Source organism: Bombina bombina, chromosome 1 (assembly GCF_027579735.1).
Source record: "Bombina bombina isolate aBomBom1 chromosome 1, aBomBom1.pri, whole genome shotgun sequence".
Classification (NCBI taxonomy): domain Eukaryota; kingdom Metazoa; phylum Chordata; class Amphibia; order Anura; family Bombinatoridae; genus Bombina; species Bombina bombina.
Genome location: NC_069499.1, coordinates 98142694 through 98169032, shown reverse-complemented (window position 1 = coordinate 98169032; position 26339 = coordinate 98142694). Strand labels below are relative to the sequence as shown.

Genomic DNA, 26339 nt, shown 5'->3' with positions numbered 1-26339 from the left:
AAACATTTTCTTAAGGTAACCCTCTAATTTCTTATCCATTGGATCTGAAAAGGCACAACTATCCTCCACCGGGATAGTGGTACGCTTAGCTAAAGTAGAAACTGCTCCCTCCACCTTAGGGACCGTCTGCCATAAGTCTCGTGTGGTGGCGTCTATAGGAAACATTTTCCTAAATATGGGAGGAGGGGAAAAGGGCACACCAGGTCTATCCCACTCCTTGCTAATAATCTCTGTAAGCCTTTTAGGTATAGGAAACACGTCAGTACACACCGGTACCGCATAGTATCTATCCAACCTACATAATTTTTCTGGAATTGCAACCGTGTTACAATCATTCAGAGCCGCTAATACCTCCCCTAGCAATATGCGGAAGTTCTCAAGCTTAAATTTAAAATTAGAAATCTCTGAATCCAGTCTCCCTGGATCAGATCCGTCACCCACAGAATGAAGCTCTCCGTCTTCACGTTCTGCAAACTGTGACGCAGTATCTGACATGGCTCTCACCTCATCCGCGCGCTCTGTCCTTAACCCAGAGCTATCGCGCTTGCCTCTTAATTCTGGCAATTTAGATAATACTTCTGTCATAACAGTAGCCATGTCTTGCAAAGTGATTTGTAAGGGCCTCCCTGATGTACTTGGCGCCACAAAATCACGCACCTCCTGAGCGGGAGGCGAAGGTACTGACACGTGAGGAGAGTTAGTCGGCATAACTTCCCCCTCGTTGTCTGGTGATAATTTCTTTACATGTAAAGATTGACTTTTATTTAAAGTAGCATCAATGCAATTAGTACATAAATTTCTATTGGGCTCCACATTGGCCTTTAAACATAGTGAACAAAGAGATTCATCTGTGTCAGACATGTTTAAACAGACTAGCAATGAAACTAGCAAGCTTGGAAATACTTTTCTAAATAAATTTACAAGCAATATAAAAAACGCTACTGTGCCTTTAAGAAGCACAAAAAGCTGTCACAGTTGAAATAACAATGAACCAAAATAGTTATAGCAACCAATTTTTCACAGTAAATGTATTAAGTTAGCAAAGGATTGCACCCACCAGCAAATGGATGATTAACCCCTTAATACCCAAAAACGGATTAACAATTTAATAATTAACGTTTTTCTCACAGTCAAAACACACTGTCACAGGTCTGCTGTGACTGATTACCTCCCTCAAAATGAATTTTGAAGACCCCTGAGCTCTCTAGAGACGATCTGGATCATGGAGGATGAAGTAGACAGATTGTGACTGAATTTTTACGGCGCAAAAAAAGCGCTAAAATAGGCCCCTCCCACTCATATTACAACAGTGGGGAAGCTCAGAAAACTGTTTCTATGCAGAAAACAAAGATGGCCATGTGGTAAAAATCATGCCCCAATAAGTTTTATCACCAAGTACCTCACAAAAAACGATTAACATGCCAGTAAACGTTTTAAACATACATTTGAAAAGTTATGAATTGTTATTAATAAGCCTGCTACCAGTCGCTTTTACTGCAGTTAAGGCTCATACATTATTTCAGTATTAACAGTATTTTCAGAGCCAATTCCATTCCTTAGAAAAATACATTCAGTGTACACACACTCATCAGCCTAATACCAGTCGCTATCACTGCATTTAAGGCTGAACTTACTTTACATTGGTATCAGCAGTATTTTCTCAGTCAATTCCATTCCTCAGAAAAATAATTACTGCACATACCTCATTTGCAGGGGGGCCCTGCATGCTATTCCCCTTCTCTGAAGTTACCTCACGCCTCAGATGAGAACAGCCAGTGGATCTTAGCTACGTCTGCTAAGATCATAGAAAACGCAGGCAGATTCTTCTTCTAATGCTGCCTGAGAATAAACAGCACACTCCGGTGCCATTTAAAATAACAAACTTTTGATTGTAGAAATAAACTAAGTTAAAAAACACCACAGACCTCTCACAGTGACCTATCTAGTTAGGCTGCAAGAGAATGACTGAATATGACATGTGAGGGGAGGAGCTATATAGCAGCTCTGCTGGGTGATCCTCTTGCAGCTTCCTGTTAGGAAGAGATATATTCCATAAGTAATGGATGACCCGTGGACTGACTACACTTAACAAGAGAAATAAGTATTTGGTCAATATCAAAAGTTCATCTCAATACTTTGTTATATATCCTTTGTTGGCAATGACAGAGGTCAAACACACTGTTGCTGGTATGTTGGCCCATTCCTGCATGCAGATCTCCTCTAGAGCAGTGATGTTTTGGGGCTGTTGCTGGGCAACACGGACTTTCAACTCCCTCCAAAGGTTTTCTATGGGGTTGAGATCTGGAGACTGGCTAGGCCACTCCAGGACCTTGAAATGCTTCTTACGAAGCCACTCCTTCGTCACCCGGGCGGTGTGTTTGGGATCATTGTCATGCTGAAAGACACAGCCACGTTTCATTCTTTCATGTACACAGATCAGTCATCCTGTTCCCTTTGCAGAGAAACAGCCCCAAAGCATGATGTTGCCACCCCCATGCTTCACAGTAGGTATGGTGTTCTTTGGTTGCAACTCAGCATTCTCTCTCCTCCAAACACGACGAGTTGTGTTTCTACCAAACAGTTCTACTTTGGTTTCATCTGACCATATGAAATTCTCCCAATCCGCTTCTGTATCATCCAAATGCTCTCTAGCATACTTCAGACGGGCCCGGACATGTACTGGCTTAAGCAGGGGGACACATCTGGCACTGCAGGATCTGAGTCCCTGGCAGCGTAGTGTGTTACTTATGGTAGCCTTTGTTACTTTGGTCCCAGCTCTCTGCAGGTCATTCACTAGGTCCCCCCGTGTGGTTCTGGGATGTTTGCTCACCGTTCTTGTGATCATTTTGACCCCACGGGGTGAGATCTTGCATGGAGCCCCAGATCGAGGGGGATTATCAGTGGTCTTGTATGTCTTCCATTTTCTAAATTTGCTTCCACAGTTGATTTCTTCACACCAAGCTGCTTGCCTATTGCAGATTCAGTCTTCCCAGCCTGGTGCAGGTCTACAATTTTGTTTCTGGTGTCCTTCGACAGATCTTTGGTCTTCACCATAGTGGAGTTTGGAGTGTGACTGTTTGAGGTTGTGGACAGGTGTCTTTTATACTGATAACAAGTTCAAACAGGTGCTCTTAAAGAAGAAGATACAGGTCTGTGAGAGCCAGAAATCTTGCTTGTTTGTAGGTGACCAAATACTTATTTTCCACCATAATATGCAAATAAATTCTTTCAAAATCAGACAATGTGATTGTATGGATTTGTTTCCACATTTTGTCTCTCATAGTTGAGGTATACCTATGATGAAAATTACAGGCCTCTCTCATCTTCTTAAGTGGGCGAACTTGCACAATTGGTGGCTGAGTAAATACTTTTTTGCCCCACTGTACAATTTAAAAAAAAATTCCAATTTGATTATATTATCTAATTTCCTTTGCTCTTTTGGTATCCTTTGTTGAAAAATATACCTAGGTAGGCTCAAGAGTTGTACTGCAGTACTGGATGCTAGCTGCTGATTTATGCCTTTTGTCATTACCTCAACCGATGTGTTCAGCTAGCCAGTAGTGCATTGCTGCTTCTTCAGCAAAGGATACCAAGAGCATGAAGAAAATTTGACACAGCTGAATTGGAAATTTGTTTAAAATGGTATGTTCTATCTGAATCATGCAAGACAATTTTGGGTTGCATGTCCCTTTAACTGAAAAATTTAAAATATTCTTGCACTTAAACTGAGTAAATCCTCAACTATAAGACACTGTTTTGTATGGCAACTAATTGATTCAATATTGATAACAATGGTTTAATGTGTTTGAATTTATCATTTAATTAATAATATAAATGAATCAAGTGTGCCATATTGTTGTTAATGGAATTAACTTATTTAACGGTCTAAAAACTTAAAGGAATATTAAACTCAAAACTATTCCAATTTTTTAAATACTTTTCTTGTGAAATACCTTACTTTTATTGGAAAAAAAACGTGTTTGTTTGACACTGGAGCTCAGATTCTGTACTTAATTAAGCTGCAACTTACCAGACCCAGCTTCATATACTAACTACAGTGATTGCTTACAGCAGTGCATGAACCCATTTACAGATATTCCTAACCAGCCACGCTTGCCGTTACCCTTTTTCCAACCTAGCGCACAAGCGTTTTAAAAGTGTGCACAGAAATTGAATCATGTTTTATTTTGAAAATATGGATCTGTGTGTGTGAGAGCGAGTGTATCTGTGTGTGAGTGTTTATGTGTGTGTGAGAGAGAGTTTATGGATCAGGGTTGCCACCTCAGCTATGTTTTCCTGGATACTTATGAGTTACACATGCTGCAGGGTGTGCAGGGAGAAACAAACATGTATTGTGTTTCTGGACAGCACTATTCATATTCCTCTGTGTTCTGTATTTTAAGGGACGGGTGGCAACCCTAGGATCAGTGTGTGTACTATGTGAATATGAGAGTGTGTGTGAGTGTGTATGAGAGTGTTTGTGCATATATAATGAAATTTATGCTTACCTAATAAATGTATTTATTTATTGACACGGTGAGTCCACGGATCAGCAGTAATTACTATTGGGAATATCACTCCTGGCCAGCAGGAGGAGGCAAAGAGCACTAGAGAAAAGCTGTTAAATATCACTTCCCTTCCCACAACCTCCAGTCATTCGACTGAAGGAAAAGGAGAGAAAGGAAGCAACACAAGGTGCAGAGGTGCCTGAAGATTATGTGACAAAAAAACCTGTCTGAAAATACAGGGCGGGCCATGTCAAGAAATACATTTTTCAGGTAAGCATAAATTTAGTTTTCTTTCTAATGACACGGTGAGTCCACGGATCATCAGTAATTACTATTGGGAATCAATACCCAAGCTAAAGGACACCGATGATAAGGGAGGGACAAGACAGGGAACCTTAACGGAAGGCACCACTGCTTGAAGAACCTTTTTCCCAAAAGAAGCCTCTGCCGAGGCAAAAGTGTCAAATTTATAAAATTTTGAAAAAGTGTGTAGAGAGGACCAAGTTGCAGCCTTGCAAATCTGTTCCACAGAAGCTTCATTTTTGAAAGCCCAGGAGGAAGAAACAGCCCTTGTGGAATGAACTGTAATTCTCTCAGGAGGCTGCTGTCCAGCAGTTTCATAGGCCAAGTGAATAATACTCTGCAGCCACAAAGAAAGAGAAGTAGCCGTAGCTTTCTAACCCTTGCGTTTCCCAGACAAAATGACAAACAAAGCAGAAGACTGGCAAAAATCCTTAGTCGCCTGTAAATAGTATTTCAACGCACGCACCACATCTAGGTTGTGCAACAAACGCTCTTTATGAGAAGAAGGGTTAGGACACAAAGAATGAACAACGATTTCTTGATTAATGTTCCTATCCGAAACCACTTTAGGAAGGAAACCTAACTTAGTATGCAGAACTACCTTATCCGAATGAAAAATAAGGTAAGGGGATTCACACTGCAATGCCGAGAGTTCAGAGACTCTACGAGCAGAAGAAATTGCAACAAGAAACAAAACTTTCCAAGATAACATCTTAATATCTAGGGAATGCATAGGCTCAAACGGAGCCTGCTGAAGAACTTTAAGAACAAGGTTAAGACTCCAGGGAGGAGTAACAGGTTAGAACACAGGCCTGATTCCAACTAAGGCCTGACAGAAAGATTGCACATCTGGCACATCCGTCAGACGTTTATGCAACAAAATAGATAAGGCCGATATTTGATGAGGATCACCAACGCCTTCTCCTGTTTGATTCGAGCAATGACCCGTGGAAGAGAACGAACGGAGGAAATAGGTATGCTAGATTAAAATTCCAAGGGACCACCAGAGCATCTATCAGTACAGCCTGAGGATCCCTTGACCTTGACCCATACCTCAGGAGCTTGGCATGCTGTCAAGATGCCATGACATCCAGCTCCGGCTGTCCCCATTTGAGAATCAAAATTGGAAAACACCTCTAGATGGAGTTCCCACTCCCCGGGTGAAAGGTCTGTCTGCTCAGAAAATCCGCTTCCCAGTTGTCCACTCCTGGAATGTGGATTGCAGATAGACAGCAGTTGTGGGTCTCCGCCCACTCAATAATCTTGGTTACCTCTGTCATGGCCAATGAACTCCAAGTTCCTCCCTGATGGTTGATGTAAGCCACTGAAGTTATGTTGTCCGACTGGAACCTGATAAACTGGGCTGAAGCTAACTGAAGCCAGGCCAGAAGAGCATTGAAGATTGCCCTCAGCTCTAGGATGTTTATGGAGAGAACTGACTCCTCCCGAGTCCATATCCCCTAAACCTTTAGCAAGCCCCAGACTGCAGACTGCTCCTCATCCCAGAAGGCTGGCATCCGTGGTCACAATCATCCAGGTAGGTCTGCGGAAGCAGGTTCCCTGGGAGAGATGTTCCTGAGACAACCACCATGGAAGAGAATCTCTGGTCGCCTGATCCAGTTCTAATCTTGGAGACAGATCTGCATAATCCCTGTTCCATTGTCTGAGCATGCATAAATGCAGAGGCCTGAGATGGAACCGAGTAAATGGAATGATGTCCATGGCAGCTACCATCAGACCAATTACCTCCATACATTGGGCCACTGATGGCTGAGGAGAGGACTGAAGTGCAAGGCAAGTGTCGAAGAGCTTCATTCTTCTGGTTCCCAAGAACACTACCCTTGTAGCTGAAATCAAGGAACTCTTTCCCAAATTCACCTTCCATGCGTGAGAGAGCGCAGAAAAGATAACATATCTGTGTGGGAGTTTGCTTGTTGAAAAGATGGCCCCTGAACAAGAATGTCATCCAGATAAGGCGCCACTGCAATGCCCCGCAACTGGAGCACTGCCAACAGTGCTCCCAGGACCTTTGAGAAAATTCTGGGAGCTGTGGCAAGGCCGAATGGAAGAGCCACAAACTAAAAGTGTTTGTCTAGAAACTCAAACCTCAGAAACTTGTGATGATCCCTGTGGATGGGAACATGCAGCACGCATCCTTTAAATCTACTGTTGTCATGAATTGACCCTCTTGAACCAAGGGGAGAATGAAACAAATAGTTTCCATCTTGAATGACTGTACTCTGAGGAACTTGTTTAGACTCTAAAATCGGTCTGAAAGTTCCCTCTTTTTTGGGAACCACGAACAGATTGGAGTAGAATTCCAGATCCTGTTCCTGCATTGGAACAGGAACTATCAGTCCCAGGTCAGAAAGGTTCCCGGACACAGTTTAAGAACGCCTCTCTCTTTATCTGGTCTACAGATAATCTTGAGAGCAGAAACCTGCCCCTGGGAGGAAAGGTCTTGAACTCTAGTTTGTATCCCTGGGACACAATGTCCAACGCCAAGGGATCCGGAACATACCGAACCCAGGCCTGTGCGAAGAAGGAAAGTCTGCCCCCCACAAGATCCTCTCCCGGATCGGGGGCAGACCCTTCATGCTGACTTTGAGTCATTAACGGGCTTCTAAGATTGCTTCCCCTTGTTCCAAGTCTGATTGGACTTTCAGGAAGGCTTGGACTGCCCCTGCTTGGCAGAGGGAGAGGAAGGCTTACCTTTAAAGTTTCGAAAGGAACAAAAATTACTCTGATGTCCTTTCTGCTTATTCCTCTTATCCTGAGGGAGGAAATGCCCCTCTCCTCCAGTAATGTCTGAAATAATTTCAGCCAAGTCTGGCCCAAACAAGGTCTTACCCTTGTAGGGAATCGCCAAAAGCTTAGACTTAGATGACACATCCGCAGACCAGGACTTCAACCATAAAGCTCTGCGGGCCAGTACGGCAAAGCCAGAAATCTTTGCTCCCAACTTAATAACCTGTAGGGAAGCATCCATAATAAAGGAATTGGCTAACTTAAGAGCCTTTATCCTATCCTGGATCTCTTCAAGGGGAGTATCTGTCTGAATCGAATCAGACAACGCATCAAACCAGTATGCTGCCGCGCTGGTGACGGTAGCAATACACACCACAGGTTGCCATTGTAAACCCTGGTGTACATACATCTTTTTAAGTAACCCTTCCAACTTCTTATCCATAGGGTCCTTAAAAGAACAGCTATCCTCTATGGGGATAGTGGTTCTCTTAGCCAAGGTAGAAATTGCCCCTTCAACCTTGGGGACCATCTGCCAAGACTCCTTGATAGAGTCAGCAATTGGAAACATCTTCTTAAAAAATAAGGATGGAGAAAAAGGGATACCAGGTCTCTCCTATTCCCAAGCAATAATCTCTGTAGCCCAGTTTGGTACAGGAAAATCCTCCACCGCGGAAAGTACATCAAAGTATTTGTTTAGCTTACTAGACTTCTTAGGATTGACTACGACAGTAGTGTTGGAGTCGTCCAAGGTAGCCAAAACCTCCTTAAGTAACAAACTGAGGTGTTCCAGCTTAAACCTGAAGGAAACAACTTCAGCATCAGAAGAAGGAATTACACTGTCTGAGTCTGAGATTTAACCCTTTAGATGCTACCGAAGTATCTTCCTCCTCAGTTTTCTGGGAGGGAACATTCGGAATAGCCACGACTGTGTCAGAAACCTTACTCACTGATTCCTTACATTTTCTCTTGCACTTTCCCTGCAGCATGGGAAAAGCAGACATCAGTTACCACAGAAGATATGTGAGTAGCAATGTCTTGCAAAGTAACTCCAACCGGAGTGTGAGAGGAAGCGCAGGGCATTGCATGTGTGGACAATAATGTTTGGGACACTTGAGGATGATAAATGCAGACAGTGTATGCTGTCGGCATTTATCGATGTGCAACGGACATGATCCGCAATATCGGATCAGGTCCGCTCGCACATTAGTAAATAGGCCCCTATATATGTGTGTGTGTGTGAGAGAGAGAGAGAGAGAGAGTATATCTGTGTGTGAGAAAATGTATTTCTGTCTCTGTGAGAGTGTATCTGTGTGTGAGACAGTGTATCCCTGTGTATAATAGTGCGTATCCGTGTGTGTGCATGTGAGAGAGTTTGTTGTGAAAATGTATGTGCAGTGTGCTGCACTGCCCATGTTTGCCATTAGCCAGTGTCTGTGCTGCACTGCCTACCGGAGCTTTTTCTCGTAAGGGAGGATCGATGTTTTGGAAAAAAACTAAAATTGCATGTTACCCTAACTAGAGTACCCGGTATGGTTGACAAGGACAAGGACTGATTGACCAACGAACAAAGTTTTCAAAAAGTACCGCTATCTTTACGATGAGGAGGCCAACGTAACGACTACGTCATCTGACACAGACCAACTGCAAAGGAGGAGCGGGTGACACCCTGCTTACAGACGACACACGGCTTACAGCGAGGACGCTCAATCCGCGTTTGGTGGACAGGCTGGGGCCCGAGAGAGCACACTTGGCCGGTTGGTGCTACAGAGGTACGTTGCTGATGATAGAAGTCGAAGCGGCAGTGTAAGGTACTGACGGATGGATACACGGAGAGTGGTTGATAACATTGGCTGAGACGTCTGACACAGCACCCTGGGTGAGAAACCTTAGGAATGCATAGATTTATTTTGTCCATTATTGACGCTGTCAGCCACAAACCTTTTAAATAACTGCTGAATGCTGGTTTACTTACATCTGGTACAGTAAAAGGATACTTGTCACATACAGGGTACTGAGTCTGTGAACTTTAATGGGATATAGAAAAAGGTTGTTTATTCGCCTCATACTGATAACATGCATATATGTATACGATAATATCCCCTGGAGGACGGTATAGCTGAAGAGAGGATCTGTACTTTATGGTTACCTGTATTTGAATTTACCATATTTCAGCCTATCTGGTGGAACATATTGGGGCAGATATATATTCATATCCTGTTGGGACTCTCTTGGTTTTTGTTGTGAAAATGTATGAGTCACTACTTTTACAATATTTTTAAGTTTGACTACACTCAAGAATAGTGCGCATACATTACGTGGCAAAAAACTGCACAGGTCAAAAATGTTGCGCACACTGCTCAAATAAATGAGGGGAAACATTGCCTCCATCAATGGGCTGCATTTAGCAACATGTAGCAGAATTAATATAAAATGTATATTTTGTTTCCAGTCATAGAATAACTAGACTTGAATATAAGAAAAAAATTCCAATATGGCATCTAGTGACAATTCCAAAAATTAAATGATAGGGGAGGAGCAAGCAAAACTGAAGAGCTCTCTATAGGGGTCAGGAGGCTGGGGACTCATTTGACATTGCCACAAGTGTTCTGTGGGTGGGGCTGAGCTGTTCAGGGGTGTGGCAAAGTAAGAAGGGAGAGGAGCAGGGAGGGTGAAAAGTAAAAGATTAGGCATCTCATTTAAAAGGTTGCATAATATCATCATCAAAGTGACAGTAAAGTCAAAATTAAACTTGCCTGATTCAGACAGAGCATTGCATATACATACCTCTTGTCATTGGCTCAGCCAATACCAAGAGAATGAAGCAAATTTGATAGTAGAATTAAAAAGTTTATTTATTTATTTACATAGTTGTATGCTCTATCTGTATCATAAAAGAAAACATCTGGGTTTCATGTTACTTTAATTCTTTATGAATAAATGTAGTGTAGCATGTATAGTTACAGTAAAAATGAGCTAGGCTTATTTTTTTTTTTCATTAGGAATAAATATCACGTTTACTTTAGTATTTATTAAGGGGACAGCTTGTTCTCCAGAGAGAAAAAGCTCACTAAATGCTATTTCCACTCCTCCTGTATCATGTGACAGCAATCAGCCAATCACAAATGCATATACGTATATTCTGTGAATTCTTGCACATGCTCAGTAGGAAATGGTGACTCAAAAAGTATAAATATAAAAAGACTGTGCACATTTTATTAATGGAAGTAAATTAGAAAGTTGTTTAAAATTGCATGTTCTATCTAAATCATAAAAGTTTAAAGGGACACTATACCCAAACATTTTCTTTCATGATTAAGGTAGAGAATATAATTTTAAACAACATTCCAATTTACTTCTATTACCTAATTTGCTTTATTCTTTAGCTATACTTTAATGAAGAAATAGCAATGCACACAGTGAACCAATCACAGGAGGCATCTATGTGCAGCTACCAATCATCAGCTACTAAGCATATCTAGATATGCTTTTCAGCAAAGAATATCAAGAGAATGAAGCAAAATAGATAATAGAAGTAAATTAGAAAGTTGTTTATAATTGTATGCTCTTTCTAAATCATGAAAGAAAAAATGTGGGTTTCATGTCCCTTTAAGTTTGACTTGAGTGTCCCTTTATTGATCCCATTCATTAATGTGCGTAGTGTATGCTAAGCTAAGCACAGGAACTGAAGAGGACAGAGATCTGAAAACAAGCCTAATTAAGTTGTTTGCAGTAATTCAAGTTATGTTAGAGTAATAGTGGCTCAGATTAATGTATGTCAGCACAGCCTACTGAGGCTTGTAAATTGCTCTAATCCTCTAATTGCACCTAATATGGGATAATATTTGAATGAGTTCATCTTTGACTTGAAGGCTTATTATGTTGCCACAAAAAAGGCAAATTTATACTCTTGTAAATGTCCCCTTGTTATATGTGTATGAATAATGTACTGGGGGCTACAGACTCATCCAGGATTAAAATATATTGCATCGGCACATCAGTCTCTAAGGGACTCATTGTAGGATCAGTTTAAAAGTCATTTTGTCAAGTTAAATGCTTTACCAGTAGTCTGTATGCAACTGCTGTGAAAAACTAAAATAAACCAAATGCAGTATATTAGAGAAGATACAAAGAAGGAAATACAGAAAGAAAATTACATGTATATTAAATATGATTTTCCCTGCATACTTTAAATAAGAATGTAAATTTGCATTTTGATGCATGCTTAATGTGAATTTTAATGTAAATTATTATTAAAAGGGATAATAAGCACTAAATACATATCATGCACCTCCCTTTAGTTATGGCTGTCACCATTTTGGAACCACTGCAGGTATCTGACAGAGAGTTGCGGCATATGTGCAAAGAGGTCAGCAATGGAATGCAGTGAAAGCTAGATTTCAACATGGCGGCACCTATGACTAGAGGGAGGAGTCATATAACTTCAATACTATGCTTATAAATACCTTTAATGCATACACTGAATAACAGGTACCATAGAATAGCAGATTTTTTCAAATTGGAGAGGCACTAAATATAATAGTGAATCTAGGGTCAGTATTAAAAGAGCACACAATGTGTTTATCATTGATAGAAAAAAAGAAACGCTTACAATGATTAACAGTGCACATTTGTACTTTGTTTTTTCAAACAATCAGGAGTTGCATACTAAATAATGTAAAGAATGAACCAATGCAGAGTAGAGGCCTGGAAACTGCTATTATTTTTTACAGGTGAAAATATTTCACATAATTGCAATGAAAAATATAGGTTATTTGAGATACTTCATAATACATAACATTACGTGAGTGTATGTGCTGACTACAAAAAGAAAGAAGCTGCATATGATTGTTACCTTTCCAGAGGATATCCAGCCTCACAGAGATTAACCAATGCAAACAGCTGCCTCATGGCGTATTCATACTGTAATGAGGGAGGAAAATACTGTGCTTATAATGTGATACTTTATTTCCCATCATTCCATCCTAAGCATTAGACACATAAAGCCTTGGGTTCCAATATATCTGTGTATGTCTATTATTCAACATTTCACATTTACAGAGTTTTTTTTTTCAAGACAATATATTCTAGTGAAATTTAGATGTAGTAATTAAATGCTCTAATTTGTTAGCACACTTTGTTATCAAATTAAAGTTCATTTTTATGTGTTTAGCCCCAGTAAACACATAGTTAGATTAGGCTCTCAAATGCAATGCATTTCCTCCCCTCAACGTGAAATTACAATAGCGCTAAAAAGTACTCAAAAGTACTAGAAAGCTTAGGGTTAAACTTCAAATGAGGCAATATGGTTTAGAGAGCAAAACATATCATATAATAAAGAAATGGGGAAAAAAATAGAAACCTAGATACTGGTGACTGTTTATATACTGTTTAATAAAACTATAATATTCGTTGGAGTTAGAACAATATAAAACAATAATAAAAGAAAGTGGTTAATGAGGACGTCTCCTCTAAAAACATATATCCGGATAAATCATCTTAGACACCTGTAGCTTAAAACGTGAAATGGGTTCAATACCACCTTAATAAAAAACATGGAATAATATATCCAAAAAGTAAAAATAAAAACATGTAGAGAAACGATCACTTGAGCTATTCAACTCAATGCTGTGGGTATCAGTTTGCTTATATAGTAGCAGAATATAAAATGAGCAACATAAATGTCAATGTTTATATTCGGTAACAGATTTCAACAATCCAGTATATGGCAACTATGTTACCTCCAAGTACCCGTTCTTAGCTACTGTACCGATATCTTCGTCAATCTTTTAATCTCGTCCCAACTCTGTGTCCTCCGGGTGTTACCCAGTATTTGATGTGTGCGATACACAATGCGTGTCTTTCCTCCACACTTCCGGTCTCAGTCAGACCTCTGGATTGTGACTACGTCACGGGTAAAATTAGGTAGGACGGATCTTTATTGAATGACAGTTCTCCAGGGCTACCAGTTCTTTGTAATCTTGGTTATCGGGTACTTCTTTGTCCAATTATTAAATGACAGCAGTTCTGCGCAGAGTGTTAATTTGACTGGAAAGTCCTTAGACCCCTTGGATTATCATCAAATACTGTAATTTGCACGTGCATTGGAGTATTTAAATAACGCCATGACCGCTACATCTGATGGTTTCAGTAATTCTATGTTTATAATTGTTACTGACTGATTTTATCTCCTTTATTTTACTGCTGTGTTTGCATACTTTGCAGCTATAACATGGGTAAAACCCTCTGATTTGCCTTCCTTTCAGATCCATGTCTTGTTTCTTAGTTGCCTGAGTGAATTCACTAGGGGCCAATATATTTTTCATATTTCTTGCCCTTCTATATATTAAGTTTGGTTTGTCTGTTAACTGTTCACCTATAATTGGATCATCTTTAATCAGGTGACAAAGTTTTCTAACTATTTTTTCAACTGTTTTGCAATCACTACTAAAATTTGTTATAAATGGAACTTTAAACTTTATAACATTTTCTTTTTTAACTGTCTTTTGTCTGCATTTCCCATTCATTTTCCTACCATACTCTATGGCTGTTTCTATTATCCCTTCGTTATATCCCCATTCAAGGATGCGATCTTCTAAGATTTTTATTTGGGTCTCATAGTCTGTTTTTTTCTACTGATTCTTAAACATTGACCTTTTGGAATGTTGTTAATCCACCTTGGTAGTAAAGTATGATCCAAATATAGGTGAACAGTTAACAGACAAACCAAACTTCATATATAGAAGGTCAAGAAGCATGAAAAGTATATTGGCCCCTAGTGAATTAACTCAGACAACTAAGAAACAAGACATGGATCTGAAAGGTAGGCAAATCATAGGGTTTTACCCATGTTACAGCTGCCAAGTATGCAAACACAGCAGTAAAATAAAGGAGATAAAATCAGTCAGTAACAATTCTAAACATAGATTACTGAAACCATCAGATGTAGCAATCATGGCGTTATTTAAATACTCCAATGCACGTGCAAATTACAGTATTTGATGATAATCCAAGGAGTCTAAGGACTTTCCAGTCAAATTAACACTGCACAGAGTAGAAAGGAACGGCTGTCATTTAATAATTGGACAGAGAAGTACCTGATAACCAAGATTACAAAGAACAGGTAGCCCTGGAGAACTGTCATTCACGTAAAGATCCGTCCTACCTAATTTTACCCGTGACGTAGTCACAATCCAGAGGTCTGACTGAGACCGGAAGTGTGGAGGAAAGACACGCATTGTGTATCGCACACATCGAATACTGGGTAACACCCGGAGGACACAGAGTTGGGACGAGATTAAAAGATTGACAAAGGGATTGGTACAGTATCTAAGAACGGGTACTTGGAGGTAAGATAGTTGCCATATACTGGATTGTTGAAATCTGTTACAGAATATAAACATTGACATTTATGTTGCTTATTTTATATTCTGCTACTATATAAGCAAACTGATACCCACAGCATTGAGTTGAATAGTTTAAGAGATCGTTTCTCTACATGTTTTTATTTTTACTTTTTGGATATATTATTATGCTAATCAGCCAAATCATGCTAAGAAACAACAGAGCAGTGGTGTCTGGTGGGAAACTTTTAACTATGTGTTCTACCCCTTTGTGCGGGGCAGGGCCGCCACTAGAAACAATTGATCAGCCCCCCCCTTGACATGTGCAATTTTTGACCAAGTGACTAAAACGTATATGCACTTTATTCTTAAAGGGGCACTGAACCCAATTTTTTTCTTTTGTGATTCAGATAGAGCATGACATTTTAAGCAACTTTCTAATTTACTCCTATTATCAAATTTTCTTCATTCTCTTGATATCTTTATTTGAAATGCAAGAATGTAAGTTTAGATGCCAGTCCATTTTTGGTGAACAACCTGGGTTGTTCTTGCTGATTGGTGGATAAATTCATCCACCAATAAAAAAGTCCTGTCCAGAGTTCTGAACTTAAAAAAGCTTAGATGCCTTCTTTTTCAATTAAAGATAGCAAGAGAATGAAGAAAAATTTATAATCGGAGTAAATTAGAAAGTTGCTTAAAAGTGCATGCTCTTTCTGAATCACAAAAGAAAAAAATTGGGTTCAGTGTCCCTTTAAGTGTAGTCAAACTTGGAAATGTTGTAAAGGTAGTAACACACAAACACAGAAACACACAGACACACTCATACACTGAAACACACACTCACACATAAGGATTCACATATAGACACTCTAGCAGACACGCAAAGAAACACACAAAGAATCTCAGACAGACACCCAAACAGACACTCAGCACTTGTTTACATTGACCTGACAAGTAATGAGGTAGACTACAGTTTGTCAAAAAGGAGATTTACAAGACAAAATATGGTATTCTGATTATTTTTTTGTCATGGAAGATGCCAACTATATGACAACAGCATGCAGTGGCTGAAAGGAAGGGCCCTGAACTGCCTAAACAATAATTTAAAGGTTGGATTGGTGACTTCCAGAAGGGTCCCATTAGTCTCAAAGTCTGTAGAAAGATGTGAATAATCAGTAGTAAGGTCAAAATGTCCTAAAAAGGAACAGACAATGGACACACAAACTCAAACACAAACATGCACATACACCCACGGAAACACCCACATAGACAGCCTCAGAAAACACACAAAGACATACACACACACATAGAGACACCCACAGAAAACACACAAAGACATACATACACACACACACACACTCACAGAGACATTCACAGAAAATGCACAAAGACAGACACACAAATCTGACTCATAGTTAGAAATGATTAAAAGGACATGAAACCCAAAATTTGTCTTTTGTGATTCAGACAGAGCATACAATTTTATTCAACGTTCCAATTTACTTCTATTATTTCATTTGCTTTGATCTCTTGCTATACTTTGTTGAAAATAATACCTAGGTAGACAAAGCACTACTTCCTCAAAAAAGGATACCAAGAGAACAAAGCAAATTTGATAATAGAAGTAAATTGGAAAGTTGTACGTTGTATCCGAATCAAGAAAATGTGTGGATTTGTTGTCCCTTTAATTGTTTTATAATGTTTAGTAATAAACATATTAATCCCAATCCTTTTCTAATCCACCATTAAAGTCTATGGTATTGATAGTTATTGTACAATAACCCTGGCACTGTTTCTACCTCATGTAGTTAATACTCACTAAGGGAATGTGCCAGTTGTAGCATCGCTGTTTAAAGTGCTCAGCGGCACCCATATAGCATACATGGTCATTAATGATCAGCTGGTCAGTCAGAATTTCTTCCGCCATCTCTTTTGATTCTGTCACCAAATACACAATCTTCTTCATTGACTCTTTTATTATTGCTCTTGCCTGTGTGAAAATATAAACATAATAAACATATATATCCATTTTCAGGTTTAGTTATGGCACTTAAGGGGAGAGTAAACACCTTAAGATTATATAAAATGTTTACTTATGTGTAGTATAACAACTTTGCAATATAATTTAATTATTTATTTTGTCCTCCTTTCATGCCATTGAGCTCTGAAAATCATGGATTTTCTAATTCTTAGTGCTGGAAAAGCACTCTGTTGACTTCTCAAGGCTAATCCTGCTACATAACATTATCTTACTGGCTTTAGCAGATAACTCCAAAACAAAGCAATTTATACTAACATTATGACTGCGACTAGCCTTGCTGTATGCACACTTAAACTCGGATTGGCTCCTCCAAATGAGGCAGGTGGTAGGTGGAGTTTGGCTATTGAAAAACAATTACAACAAACAAAATGTTAATTTGTTTTATAAGTGTTTCAGACTTGGCTGATATGATTTTCAATAGCAACACAAAAGAAATGTCTTGTAATTACTAACTGCTAGATTTAGAGTTCTGCGGCCAAAGGGGTGCATTAGCTACGCGTGCTTTTTTCCCCCCGCACCTTTTAAATACCGCTGGTATTTAGAGTTCACAGAATGGCTTCGTTAGGCTCCAAAAAGGGAGCACACAGGCATATTTACCGCCACTGCAACTCTCAATACCAGCAGTGCTTACGGACGCGGCCAGCTTCAAAAACGTGCTTGTGCACGATTCCCCCATAGGAAACAATGGGGCCGTTTGAGCTGAAAAAAAAACTAACACCTGCAAAAAAGCAGCGTTCAAATCCTAACGCAGCCCCATTGTTTCCTATGGGGAAACACTTCCTAAGTCTGCACCTAACACCCTAACCTTACACTTATTAACCCCTAATCTGCCGCCCCCGCTATCGTTGACCCCTGCATATTATTTTTAACCCCTATTCTGCCACTCCGTACACCGCCGCAACCTACGTACCCCTAATCTGCTGCCCCTAACACTGCCGACCCCTATATTATATTTATTAACCCCTAATCTGCCGCCCCCAACGTCGCCGCCACCTACTTACAATTATTAACCCCTAATATCACTATTTTCTTCATTATTCTCCTGATCAACATCTCTCTGATCTTCCCACAAAACATCATCTTCACTACCATCCAATGCATTTGACAGGCAACATTTTTTGAATCCTTTTATGATTGATTCTGAAGATATCATTGCCCATGCAGAAATAATCCACTGACACAGCAAAGCCACTGATGGTTTCTTAATTTTGCCGCTTGGTGTGAGGGCATGATCTCCAGCCACAAGCCATTCAGAATATTGATGCCATAGATTATCTTTAAATGGCTTGTTGACCACAACATCAAGCACTTGGAGTTGGGATGTCATACCCCCTGGTATTACAACCAGATCTGATTTCAAGGATCCAATCTTACTTTTTACATCAGGTGTTAAATGTCCTTTAAAGGCATCCAATACCAGCATAGCTTTTTTTTGCAAGAAGAGCACCAGGCCTACTCTTCCAAACAACTGATAGCCAATCATTCATTAGCTCCTTGCTCATCCATCCCTTTTCTTGACATCTGACAATTAAGCCTCTTGGAAGATTTTCTTTCGGCATAGTTTTCCTTTTTAGTATCACATAAGGTGTGAGCTTATGACCATCAGCTGTAACAGCTAACATTGCTGTTATATGTAATTTTTCATTTCCTGTGGTCCTCATAAGAATGGATTTTGCTCCTTTTTGATCCACAGTTGTATTACTTGGCATATCAAAGAAAACTGGAGTTTCGTCTGCGTCTCCAATTTGGCTCCATGGATAGTTGTGCTTTTTCCTGAGCTCTATGACATACCGTTGGAATGCAAGCAGCTTTTCATTGTAGTCAACAGGTAGTCTTTGTGCAAGTGTTGTCCTGCGTCTTAGAGAGAGGCCAATTCTGATCATAAATCTACGGCACCATCCAAGGCTTGCTATAAATTCATGCCTGGGAATATTTAATTCACTGGCAATTTCTAATGCCTTCAATTGTATGATTTTTCGGGTGACAGGCATTCCATTTTTTCTTTGCTCTAGAATGAAGGGAAGCACTGCTGCATCAACTTCATAATACCTGCCTTTCTTTGGCCCTCTGAACGATTTCCTTGTAGAAGCAGAGATTTCTAGTTTGTTCCGCATCAGCTTCCATCTGCGTACATTTTTCTCATCTACATCGTATTTTTTGGCAGCTTCCCTATTGTTTGTTTCTTCCGCGTATTTTAAGACTTTGATCTTAAAATTTGAATCGTAACTTCGCCTTATCCCTTGGCTGGTCGAACTCCGAATTTCCACATGATCAGCCATATTGGTACCGTATTTTACCCTATGTTGGCTCCTGTACAAAAAAACAAAAACCTCATCCTTAACTCTCTGCCCCCTCACCCTCTTAGCCCCCTCTCCCTCACCCAGCCCCCTCCTTACCCTTTTTGCTCTTCTCTCACTCACACACAACCACCTCCTCATCCTCTCAGCTCCCCTCTCCCTCCCACACAGACCCTTCCTCACCCTCTTAACCCTCTCTCCTAACCCTCTTTTCCTCAATCACAAACAGCTTCTCTCTCCTTACCCTCTCAGCCTACCTCCCTCACACAATGCCCACAACTCACCCTATTACAGGTAACTACCTCCTATCAGCCCTCACCCTCTCAGCCCTCTATCTCCCTCACACACAGACCCCCTCCCTCCATGACAGATAAGGTAAGTCTCCTTACCCTCCCCACACACAGCCCCCTCATACCCACAGGCTGTCTCCTATTAACCCACTCAGCCTCCTTCCCTCACACAGTGCCCACAACTCACACTATCCCTCCCCTCAGCTCTCCTCACCCTCTCATCCCCCTATATCCCTCACACACAGACCCCCTCCCTCCATGACAGATAAGGTAAGTCTCCTTACCCTCCCCACACACACAAAGCCCCCTCATAACAACAGGCTGTCTCCTATTAACCCACTCAGCCTCCTTCCCTCACACAGTGCCCACAACTCACACTATCCCTCCCCTCAGCTCTCCTCACCCTCTCATCCCCCTATATCCCTCACACACAGACCCCCTCCCTCCATGACAGATAAGGTAAGTCTCCTTACCCTCCCCACACACACAAAGCCCCCTCATAACAACAGGCTGTCTCCTATTAACCCACTCAGCCCCACTCAGCCTCCTTCCCTCACACAGTGCCCACAACTCACACTATCCCTCCCCTCAGCCCTCCTCAACCTCTCAGCCCCCTATCTCCCTCACACACAGACCCCCCCTGACAGATAGGGTAAGTCTCCTTACCCTCCCCCCACACACAGCCCCCTCTTAACCCACTCAGCCTCCCCCCCCCCCACACAGTCCCCAAATAAAGTCCAATATATGGTAAAAAAAATAAAAATATAGACTGGGGAAACTCAAGTAGAGGATAACAATGATTCTTTATTCCATAGAAAAAACAGGATTCATAGGCGAGTGTGTTCACTATTGGGTACTTCATAACGTGTATAATGTGTATTCTACTATCAGCATAGTATTGGTATATGGTACACCTTACAGTATGATTTGTCATACCGTTACTACCATATACTGTATTCTACTAAGTGGCTCATTGTTTTATTACAGTAACTCTCTTATTAATGCCTCAATAAAAAACTACTAAATGGATACAAAAAGAAGGAAGAATCACTTAAATCACTTAAAACCAGTCCTTTTGTATCCTGCATTTTTGCGTACCATTGAATAAAGAATACTGGTACTTTTTATCTCCTACTTTACCGGTAAATTGCCTATCTTTTTTTATATGGCACTTTATTTGTCTTTCTCCCTTTCCCCGTTACCTCCTAGCTCAGATGGAGTTGCCTGCCTAAGGAAACACCTGAGAAACACAATTGGTTTAACCAAGGCGAGTGGAGGCGTGGTCATACGAGCTACCCTGTCAATCATTTGAGGAACTCTGTTGATTTCACAGAGGCGAGTGGAGGCGCGGTCATACGCGCTACGCTGGATATTAAACCATGATCGCTGTGAGTTGTGATCCATGCTTCTCTGGTCATACGCGCTACGCTGTCAATCCGGATGTTAAACCATGATCGCTGTGAGTTGTGATCCCCGCTTCTCTGATTACCGGTACTGTACTGCATATCACTGGCGAACTTTGCTCTTAACCCACTCCTTCCCTTACACAGTGCCACTAAAACCAATTGCCTAAACCCGGACTGTTCAAGCTACAGTATACCGGTATTTTTATATTGTTTAATCGCTACATCCCGAGTATAGGCCGCACCCCTAGTTTCAAGACTTGCATTAGGGGAAAAAAGTGCGGCCTATACTCAGGACAATACGGTACTTACCTGTAAAATAAATCCTAATATAGCTACAATATAAATAATAATTATATTGTAGCTATTTTAGGATTAATATTTACTTTGTATTTATTTTAACCAGGTACAATAGCTATTAAATAGTTAAGAACTATTTAATAGTTACCTAGTTAAAATAATTACAAAAGTACCTGTAAAATAAATCCTAACCTAAGTTACAATTAAACCTAACACTACACTATCAATAAATTAATTAAATAAACTACCTACAATTATCTACAATTAAACCTAACACTACACTATCAATAAATAAATTAAATACAAATACCTACAAATAAATACAAATAAATACACTAACTAAAGTACAAAAAATAAAAAAAGAACTGTTACAAAAAATAAAAAAAGAACTAAGTTACAAAAAATAAAAAAATAATTTACAAACATTATAAAAATATTACAACAATTTTAAGCTAATTACACCTACTCTAAGCCCCCTAATAAAATAACAAAGCCCCCCAAAATAAAAAAATGCCCTACCCTATTTTAAAATAAAAATTGAAAAGCTCTTTTACCTTATCAGCCCTTAAAAGGGCCTTTTGCGGGGCATGCCCCAAAGAATTCTGCTCTTTTGCCTGTAAAAAAAACATACAATACCCCCCCCCCCAACATTACAACCCACCACCCACATACCCCTAATCTAACCCAAACCCCCATTAAATAAACCTAACACTAAGCCCCTGAAGATCTTCCTACCTTGTCTTCACCACGCCGGGTATCACCGATCCGTCCAGAAGATGCTCCGAAGTCTTCCTCCTATCCGGGGCTGAAGAGGTCCATCATCTGGCTGAAGTCTTCATCCAAGCGGGGGCTGAAGAGGTCCATCATCGGGCTGAAGTCTTCATCCAAGCGGGGGCTGAAGAGGTCCATCATCCGGCTGAAGTCTTCTATCAAGCGGCATCGTCAATCTTCTTTCTTCCGGCTCCATCTTCATCCCGCCGACGCGGAACATCCATCCTGGCCGACGACTTCCCGACGAATGACGGTTCCTTTAAGGGACGTCATCCAAGATGGCGTCCATCGAATTCCGATGATTTATTTTTTGTAACTTAGTTCTTTTTTTATTTTTTGTACTTTAGTTAGTGTATTTATTTGTAGGTATTTGTATTTAATTTATTTATTGATAGTGTAGTGTTAGGTTTAATTGTAGATAATTGTAGGTAGTTTATTTAATTAATTTATTGATAGCGTAGTGTTAGGTTTAATTGTAACTTAGGTTAGGATTTATTTTACAGGTACTTTTGTAATTATTTTAACTAGGTAACTATTAAATAGTTCTTAACTATTTAATAGCTATTGTACCTGGTTAAAATAAATACAAAGTAAATATTAATCCTAAAATAGCTACAATATAATTATTATTTATATTGTAGCTATATTAGGGTTTATTTTACAGGTAAGTATTTAGCTTTAAATAGGAATAATTTATTTAATAAGATTTATTTTATTTCGTTAGATTTAAATTATATTTAATTTAGGGGGGTGTTAGGGTTAGACTTAGCTTTAGGGGTTAATACATTTATTAGAGTAGCGGCGAGGTCCGGTCGGCAGATTAGGGGTTAATACTTGAAGTTAGGTGTCGGCGATGTTAGGGAGGGCAGATTAGGGGTTAATAATATTTATTATAGGGTTTTTGAGGCAGGAGTGAGGCGGATTAGGGGTTAATACATTTATTAGAGTAGCGGTGAGGTCCGGTCGGCAGATTAGGGGTTAATAATTGTAGGTAAGGTAGCGGCGATGTTGGGAGGGGCAGATTAGGGGTTAATAAATATTATGTAGGTGTCGGCGGTGTTAGGGGCAGCAGATTAGGGGTACATAGGGATAATGTAGGCCGGCAGATTAGGGGTTAAAAAAATTTAATAGAGTGGCGGCGATGTGGGGGGGTCTCGGTTTAGGGGTACATAGGTAGTTTATGGGTGTTAGTGTACTTTAGAGCACAGTAGTTAAGAGCTTTATGACCCGGCGTTAGCCCAGAAAGCTCTTAACTCCTGGCTTTTCTCTGCGGCTGGAGTCTTGTCGTTAGATTTCTAACGCTCACTTCAGCCAAGACTCTAAATACCGGCGTTATAAAGATCCCATTTAAAAGATAGGATACGCAAATGGCGTAAGGGGATCTGCGGTATGGAAAAGTTGCGGCTGGAAAGTGAGCGTTAGACCCTTTCCTGACTGAATCTAAATACCAGCGGGCGGTAAAAACCAGCGTTAGGACCCCCTAACGCTGGTTCTGACGGCTAACGCAGAACTCTAAATCTAGGCGAAAGTGTTTACATCCCTTTAAAGGGACGTTGTAGTCAACTTTATTGTTTTATATAAAAGAGGGCAATTTTTAAAAATTTTTAGAACACTGATGTTTCTTAGTAAACCAATGTTCTCTGGTCACACTTACAGGGGTGTGTCCCTCTATATCAGTAAAACAGAGGCCGTTGTCCTTATCAGCCAGTGAGGATTAGTAGAAAGTACAAAACCAATACTGCAGCATTAGTTTTAAATAAAATTTAAAAGATCATTTAAAATAAAAAATAAAACGTTTATGATTCAGATAAAGGGCACAATTCTAAAAATATTTCATTGTTGCTAACATTTTTACAAACACTGCAACCATATAGTGCTGAAGACACGTGCCAGCTCCCTAGCTTACTTAGGTATGCTCTCAACAAAGGATACTAAGTGAACAAAGTCAATATGATATTAGAAGCAAATTAGAAAGGTATTTTTATGTGTTCTGTATGAGCCATAAAAGTTTAAAAAAAATTCAGGCAAAAAAAATTCAGGCAAAAAAAATTCAGGCAAAAAAAATTCAGGCAAAAAAAATAAAAATATATATTTATATATTTAAGATGTTCGTTAATGTTGCTTTTTTTGAGTAAAATGTCCGTTTAGGCACAAAAATTATGCAGAGCCCAAAAAACATATTACAAATAACTGAGATTTAGGGGCCGATTTATCACGGCCTGAATGGGGCCATATACCCCTGTTTCCGCGTGAGCCTTCAGACTTGCCGGAAACAGGAGCTAAGAAGCAGTGTTCTTAAGACTGCTGCTACTTAACTTGTACACCTCCTCTTAGGTGGCGGACATCAATCCGCCCAATCTCATGCGATTGGGTTGATTGACACCTCCTCCTATCGGCCGCAAATTTGCAGGGTGCGGCATTGCACAAGCAGTTCACTAAAACTGCTTGTGCAATAATAAATGCATCAGCAATATAGCTGTCTAGTATGTAGCATTTTGCATTATGTTAAAAGAATTTACTTTTCAGCCTCTTTAAGGAGCATGAGACAACCACCATTTTTATGAGTTTACCAGCAAAACCTGCAGCTGTATCCAGTAGAGAGCCCATCCAGTGCTGTGAAGCTGACAGCAGAGGATATGTAAGGGGAGAACTGCTATCCCACAGTAGGAGGCACCTGAGGGCAGTTATGGCTGAAATCTCAGAGAGAGATACTGTGCACATAGCGGGTCCCACACAGGTCTAAGCTCCAATAAAAACATAAATTATGCTTACCTGATAATTTTATTTCTATCATGGGGAGGAGAGTCCATGGCTTCATTCATTACTGTTGGGTATTAAGAACCTGGCCACCAGGAGGAGGCAAAGACACCCCAGCCAAAGGCTTAAATACCTCCCCCACTCCACTCATCCCCCAGTGATTCTGCCGAGGGAACAAGGAACAGTAGGAGAAATATCAGGGTATAAATGGTGCCAGAAGATAAATTAAATTTAGGTACGCCCACCGGAGTTACGGGCGGCAGCCGTGGACTCTTCTCCCCACAATGGAAATAAAATTATCAGGTAAGCATGATTTATGTTTCCATCTAAAGGAAGGAGAGTCCACGTCTTCATTCTTTACTTTTGGGAAACATATACCCAAGGTTTAGAGAACACTGAATGCCCCTTGCATCTCCCGGAATACACCACAAAAAGAGATGTAGACTGTCTGAAATCCTTTGTAAACTGAAGATAGAACTTTAAGGCCCGAACCACATCCAGATTATGAAGTAACCTCTCCTTAGAAGAAGAAGGGTTAGGACACAAAGAAGGAACAATTAATTCATGACTGATGTTACGGTTAGACACCACCTTGGGAAGAAACCCCAAACTGGTACGAAGAACAGCCTTATCCGCTTGAAAGACCAGATAAGGAGGATCGAGGCAAGGCAGCCAGATCAGATACTCTGCGTGGTGATGCAATGGCCAACAGAAAGAGAACCTTCCAGGACAGAATCTTAATGTTAATAGAATGCATAGGCTCAAACGGAACCCTCTGCAATACTTTAAGGACCAAGTTTAAACTCCATGGGGGAGCAGACTGTCTAAAAACAGGTCTGATTCTAAACAGAGCCTGAACAAAAGATTGAATGTCAGGAAACTCAGCGAGTCTCTTGTGCAACAAGACTGATAAAGCCAAAATCTGTCCCTTTAAGGAACTGGCGGCAAGACCCTTCTCCAAACCCTCTTGGAGAAAAGCCAGAATCCTGGATACCTTCACCTTGTGCCAAGGATATCCGTGTTTCTCACACCATGACAAGTAAGTTCTCCACACCTTATGGTAGATGCGACGTGTGACTGGCTTTCTTGCCTAAACTAGAGTGTCAATCACACTTTCAGAAAAACCTCTCTTGGCTAAGATTAAGCGTTCAATCTCCACGCAGTCAGCCTCAGAGAAATTAGATTTTGATGTTGAAAGGAACCCTGCGATGGAGGTTACCCTTCCAGCAGATGCCTGCGACAGGGTAACCTCCATGGCGGAGAGGATGACATCCCCACCAGATCCGCAAACCACGTCCTCCGCGGCCATGAAGGGGCAATCAGGATGGTTGAAGCTCGCTGCTGCTTGATTCGTGCCACTACACGAGGTAGAAGTGGTAACATGGAAAAATATAAGCTAGGCTAAATTCCCAAGGCACCTCTAAGGCATCTATACGCTCTGCCTGGGGATCCCTCAACCTCGACCCATATCGGAGAAGCTTGCAATTGAGTCTGAACGCCATGAGATCTATCTTCGGCGTTCCCCTTCTGAGACAAATCTCCGCAAACACTTTTTGGGGTGAAGAGACCATTCCCCCGGAT

At 40.5% G+C, this 26339-nt stretch overlaps 1 protein-coding gene across 1 annotated transcript in view; it reads right to left on the bottom strand.

Annotated features, from left to right (window-relative positions):
* LGMN (legumain) overlaps positions 1 to 26339 on the bottom strand; it is a 139887-nt gene that overhangs the window by 12469 nt on the left and 101079 nt on the right. The window contains exons 12-13 of the mRNA XM_053697541.1: positions 16719 to 16889; positions 12412 to 12479 (exon numbers count right to left, since the gene is read on the bottom strand). Coding sequence (XP_053553516.1) covers positions 12412 to 12479; positions 16719 to 16889 — 239 coding nt within the window. The remainder of the gene's footprint in view (positions 1 to 12411; positions 12480 to 16718; positions 16890 to 26339) is intronic.